At 39.7% G+C, this 6,044-nt stretch overlaps 1 protein-coding gene across 9 annotated transcripts in view; it reads left to right on the top strand.

Moving 5' to 3' along the window:
• The window catches only part of ank2b (ankyrin 2b, neuronal), a 193,464-nt gene that overhangs the window by 152,550 nt on the left and 34,870 nt on the right, over window positions 1-6,044 (top strand). For 7 of the 9 annotated variants that reach the window (XM_087178657.1, XM_087178656.1, XM_087178658.1 and 4 more), the window contains exons 23-26: window positions 1,511-1,652; window positions 3,451-3,538; window positions 3,725-3,828; window positions 5,106-5,144. In XM_087178657.1, coding sequence (XP_087034783.1) covers window positions 1,511-1,652; window positions 3,451-3,538; window positions 3,725-3,828; window positions 5,106-5,144 — 373 coding nt within the window. The remainder of the gene's footprint in view (window positions 1-1,510; window positions 1,653-3,450; window positions 3,539-3,724; window positions 3,829-5,105; window positions 5,145-6,044) is intronic. The other 2 variants (XM_087178659.1, XM_087178655.1) reach the window with 1 other exon arrangement.

The following is a 6,044-nucleotide window of genomic DNA, read 5'->3' as shown; positions in this document are numbered from 1 at the left end:
CCAGTGGGGTCCGTGGGGGGGAAGGGTCATCCCCAGGTGTGAACCGTGAGGAACTGTGGGGTGTGAATTCCTTTGTCCAGTGGAGCAAAGAAACATTTGGTCTATTGAATGACTGAGTCCCAACAGTCGTATCATAAGGTTGGAACAAACCACCTGTCTGGTTGTTCAGGTTGGAGGAGTTGATGGTGGAGAGTGCTGTCTAACACCTCGGTCCAAAATCTCCCGTAGGTGTTGAACTGGGTTGAGATCAGGTGACTGTGAAGGTCTTTATCTATGATTCGCATAATTTTCATACTCATCAAACCCTCAGTGACCCCTCGTGACTTGGAGAATCAATGCCAAGGAGCACTGGAGCTGTTTTGGTGGCCCAGCACCTTACTGTGTCCAAACCTTTTGACTGGCACTGGATATATATTCAAACAATGATTCGAAATATGTTTGGAAGAAAGCTCACCTCATAATATTATCAAGCCTATAGCAGGTGGTAAAATGGTCACATTTAAAGATATTGTCTATTTCTTTAATTTAATGTTACTTTAAATTTATTTTAAATCCATCCATAAATATTAATGTGCCATTCATGTGGGTTTGTCATGAGTGTTAGATCTTTTTATGTTCATGGGTCTGAGAGCGTGGAAGTGTTAATGTGCCATAAAAGCTATAAGATGAAAGTGAGTGTTTTGGCCCAGGTTAACCTGCAACCAATAGTGATGCTGACCCCTGCTGTACAGTAGTGGAACGGCAGAAGAGCTTTACCACTGTCATGCAGAGAAAACAAGGCCATAGAGAAACATGTATCTGTTGGTATAAGATGACAGAGCGGAGAGTTAACTGTTTCTAGAATCAGAATTTGGAAATATGGTAGATGACAGTGATTCTGCAGCCTCTGGAATGAGAAGCTAAATGATGAGTTTGCTCATTTTAATGTTATGTAATTCTAAAGTTGCTAATTCTGGTTTGTTCAGTTAAGAAGCAAAAAGCATTATGATACACATGGATTCTACTGTTTGAGTTAGTTCTACAGAATAAGCTCAATTCAAGGTCCACTTACATGTTTTTGGAGGGGCTATCACTCATATTTCACAGTCTTCATCAGTAGATAAATTCGCAGACTCCAGGTGCTGGTGCAATTGAAAGCTCAAGAAAAAGCTAGTAAGTTGAAGGTGACTTAAGACTTTTTCCGGGTTTAAGAATCGTTTCCCGCTCATCAGTCGTCAGTTAGTTTCCATCTGGAGTGAAAGGTGTAAACTGATGAAGAGAAGATGACAGTGGCTGTCAGCGCTGACAAGCTGTTTCTACTCTTCTAGTGCTAGTTGCCTTTTATCTTTCAACTTATTCTGTGCTAACATGTTAGCGCTGCAGTGTGAAACGTCTGCTGTCTGTATTCGTATCGTATCAGTTGTAACCTGACTAACGGCCATATGCTCTTAAAAGCTCCCTGTTCCTGTGATGAGCTTGTTTTGTCTTTCACTCAAGAACTCACCTCTGACCCTCTGTCTGCTCTTTGAAGGCGACGACACGATGACGGGTGACGGAGGGGAGTATCTGAGGGCAGAGGACCTCAGGGAGCTGGGAGATGACTCCCTCCCCGGACAGTACCTGGATGGGATGAACTACCTCCGCTTCAGCCTGGAGGGGGGACGCACCGACAGGTATGTCAGACACTGTCACGTTTAACTCAGCTAACAAGCAGCTACAATAATCTGACCAGGGTTCAGGTTTGGTTTTGGTTAATTAACTCATTTAATCTCTGCTTTGAGGTGAAAAACTTTTTCTATAGTTAAAAATAAAAAATAAATAAAGGAATAAAAATATTAATCTGCTCCATGGAGCAAACACTTGATCCCTGTGGAGCTGTTGTTTTTTGTTTTACGTATAATTCTTTTCTAAAATAATCTGTGACCCAGTTGTGTTTCTATTCTGATACGATCCTTCTTTTGACTCTGTTCCTGTCTAATTACTGATGCAGTAAATTACTGTGATGGTGGTACTAACTTTATGTGTGTGTATCTGTGTGTACTGACAAAACCTTTCCTCTTGCCTGTATTTGATTATCTATATGTGTGTGTGTGTGTTTTGCAACCTCTCCTGCTCATTCTTCATCGTTGGTCTCCATTGTCATCCTCTATAGTCGAATGCAAAGGTATGTGCTGACGCTGGCCAGATGTTTGGCCTTTTAAACCTTCAGCACTTCTGTAAAAACCAGTGTAACTGTTCAGGTTAGTCTGGGGCTGGGTATTCAACTTTTTTTTAATGAACGATATCGCTTTTTTTCCAGATATTTCCTGATTTAAATCATAATTAGATTTTCTTATTTGTTTTATGTTATATTTGCCTGTTCAGCCATAGCCATAATAATAAAATGTAAGACGGGTGTGAGACAGTGCTAGCCTTGTTGCTGCTAAAATTACATGGCTGTTGTTTCAGCATTAAGATTTAAACATGTTAAACTATACCCAGCCCCAAACTCAATTTGTGTTTAATAGCTCTAGCTCAGCAGATAACTGCATATTCCAGGGAAATCTTTCAAATGTGGATACCAGTGCTAAACTTGGCACAAATCCTCCTTGGGTATTAATTGCTCGTTTAATAAAACCCATAAGCCACTCGAAAAATCAAGATGGCCACCACTTTTTGCCCAGGGAAATGTTTGTTTTTATTTGAAAAATGTTCATCCACTATTTTCTCATAGGAGTAATCCAGGTGTCAAAATCATTTTAAGACTGCAGAAGGTGAAATTTAATCCACTGTAGGAAATTAAATGAAAGTATATTTCAGCAAAAATATCACTCACAAAATATATACGTACATATATATACAAAAAAGCCTAGCAAGCTAATGTTAAGATAAAGACCAGTAAAACAAGTAGACTGTCGACTCTTACTGAACTTTCGATTCATTGTTCATAATAAATAATTTGCAGATACATTGTGTTTTATGCAGAATTTTTCACATTACATGTTAGAAACCACACAAATAAAGCTGTGAGGAAATGTAAGTTGTGAATTTGACATCCTCATGGTCTAAAACATAAGATTCAATTACAAAATCAATCTTGTGGGTTCAATTCTGTGGTAAAATATGTGTTTCCAAAGCCAGGAATGGTGGACACTTGAAATTTTGAAATATCAAGTGGCTAATGGGATTTTTCAAATGAATGGCCCCTGAAGGATAAACATACACATTTTGGTGTTTGTATGCACATTTGGAATATTATCGCAGTTATCTGCTAAAATTAGTTCACCTATTTAATTACGTAATTCTTCCCTAATTGACATTCATGCAAGTCATGAGATCAAGGACAGTAACTCAACTAATCTTGATAGCTGTTAGTGAGTGTAACTGATAGTCAGTTTTGTGGTCCTCATGAGTTCCTGCTCTGCTGTGATCTGTTACTGTCGTGATCTCTGAGCATCATCTGCTTCACTGCTTTCCTCTTCTCTGCTGCAGTTCAGACAGGTCCTTCACCCCCACCCACCACAGCTACTACTCCCCCAAACATGAAGGCCTGATGGACGAGATGCTCATCAGCCACCAGGTACAGTTCTGGTCACCGTGGTCACAGCCGCCGCAGGTGAAATACACCTCCAGCTGTGATAGTCACTGTGGCTCTTCTCTGATGCGATGCTGTTTGTATCACTAATGGAAAGTAACAGACTGTATAAGCACCATTTTTCTAAGTTTTAGTGGTTTATCTATAATAAGGTTCTTTGTTTGGTTCCAGGTTTCATCACTGGCGAGGGAGAATGAGAGAGATTCATACAGACTGAGCTGGGGAACAGAGAACCTGGACAACGTGGCTTTATCCTCTAGTCCCATCCACTCCGGGTAGGTACAGTCAGACTGGAGAAAACAATGGTTCACAACCAAAATCTATGGTCAACAAACTGAATAATAAAATTGTGAAACCCTTACGTTTTGGAATATGAGGGCAGAGGATGAAATGTGCAGACGTTCATTTACTGAAACATCATGTAAATTCATGAATATTCAAAAACAATTAATCCTGTTTCTCAATGTCCAGATAGCAGAGCTGCTAGTGTGGTACAAGCGGTTCATTACATTTACAATTACATGATTTAATTTGCTTATTTGCCTTAATTTTAGCTTCAAGTGTTTAAATGATCTGTTATGTCGCTGGTGCTGGGAGTGAAGTGCTTCTCTCACTTCAGCTGCTGGAATTACAGAGTGTAAAGATATTTGGATATTGTCTATTTTTTAATGAGACTCTTGTAATTTTGTCTTTAATCTGTCTGAAATCCTGTGACTGTCTTCTGCTTTTATGCATCTTTACACTCCATGAAGAAATTAACAAAATGACTAGAATAAATCTATATATTTGTATATTTGTATAAACATTTACAGAGAATTTTGAACTAATGTTTTAACTTCAAAAACTTTTTTGTCCTTTTGGCTTGTAAAATACCATGAAACAATATACACACACATAGATTTATTTGCTATCATTTCAGTGAAGTTTACATTTAAGAACAAAAGACAACATTATGGGAAATGTAATGATTTGGAGTGAGGAGCAGTCTGGAGTCAACGTGTGGTTAGCCTACACTATAGCTGGAAACACTGCTCAGAAGTTCTGGGTGGAAGGATAAACTGTTGTTTGTCAAGAAGTAGTTCCAGTATGTAAAACCACAAATGTTAGGTTTTACATTTGTGGTTGAGTAGAGGTTATGAAAATTGATCAATACGCTTGAGAGGTGTTGATAGGCCAGCTGCTGCTTCCAGTCTTAATGCTAAGCTAGGCTAGGCTAATCACATACTGACTCCACACACAGACATGAGATTGACACCACTATGCTCATCTCACTCTAGGAAAGAAACTAAATTCAAAATGTTGAACCTTCGCAGGGACGCATCAAATATTTTCCATGTTTACAGACATAACATCAGTGGAATTTCTGTGTAATTAAGACACAATTTTGCAATAATGTTTTTGTGATTCTTGCTAAACATATCTGGTTAATGCAGATTTCACTGTGAGTTGGTGCTCAGCGTCTCAGTGCCTCCTCTCTGATGCTGCCCCTCTTTCTCAGCTGTTTCTGCTTGACCTTTGATTCCTTTCTGTCTGATGTGGTTGTTGTTTTTAGCCATTCCTCTCCGTGCCATGATCATGGAGACCACAGCAGGTGACCTTCTGCACCTTGATTACATCATACGCGTCCTCATCTTCATCATTCTCTTCCTCCCCTCACAGTGTGCTCTCCTGGTGGAGAGGTGTTTGTGTATGTTTACTGTCCTTAACCAGCACTGCCCTGTATCGCCTGTCTTTCAGTCAGGTTCACCAGGTCTCTGTATGTTAAACACACAGGTGACAAATTAAAGGAAAACCAACATAAAGAGTCTCAGTACAGTGTTGTTCCACCATGAGCTGCTAGAACAGCTTCACTGCTCCAAGTCTCTGAACTCTACTGGAGGAAGAACCATTCTTCAGACAGACATTCCCTTATGTGGTGTTAAATGATGGTGGTGGAGAGGGCTGTCTAACACATCGCTCCAACATGTAGATGTTCAGCTGGGTTGAGATCTGGTGTCACATCATTTTCATACTCATCAAACCATCAGTGACCCCTTGTGACCTGTGGCAGGAGACACTGTCATCCTGTCTCTGCACAGTTTTTTCAGGTTTTTCCTTTAATTTGTCGCCATGTGTGAATTTGAAATGGTGCGTTTCCACTAACACACCTATCAATGCTCCATATTAGTCTGAAGAGTTCTTGGCATTGCACAAGATTCAGCATATTATTGTAAAAAGTATAGGACAGTCATCTTGGATCTGATTGATTTACTGTCTTTTAATCATTAAAGTTACTGAACAGAGCAGAGGACAGAGTCTTTGTCTCTAACAGTTTTACTGGGCGTGTTGCTGAATTCAATAACAAGTGTTTCTTGTCACCTTTATGTGTTTTAATCATTGTTGTGTTTGCTTCATTGAAGCCACTACACAGACACAATCACATTAGAATTTGGTATGTTATCATACTGTAATGTAACCTCATCACACCCAACCCCCCTGCCCCACCCCCCAC

The sequence above is a fragment of the Seriola lalandi genome, unplaced genomic scaffold (assembly GCF_002814215.2).
Source record: "Seriola lalandi dorsalis isolate HSWRI2012SDOR001 ecotype SW California unplaced genomic scaffold, Sedor1 jcf7180002054694, whole genome shotgun sequence".
NCBI classification, from domain to species: Eukaryota; Metazoa; Chordata; class Actinopteri; order Carangiformes; family Carangidae; genus Seriola; species Seriola lalandi.
The sequence above is the reverse complement of the archived record's forward strand: the minus strand, read 5'-3'. Positions and strand labels throughout refer to the sequence as shown.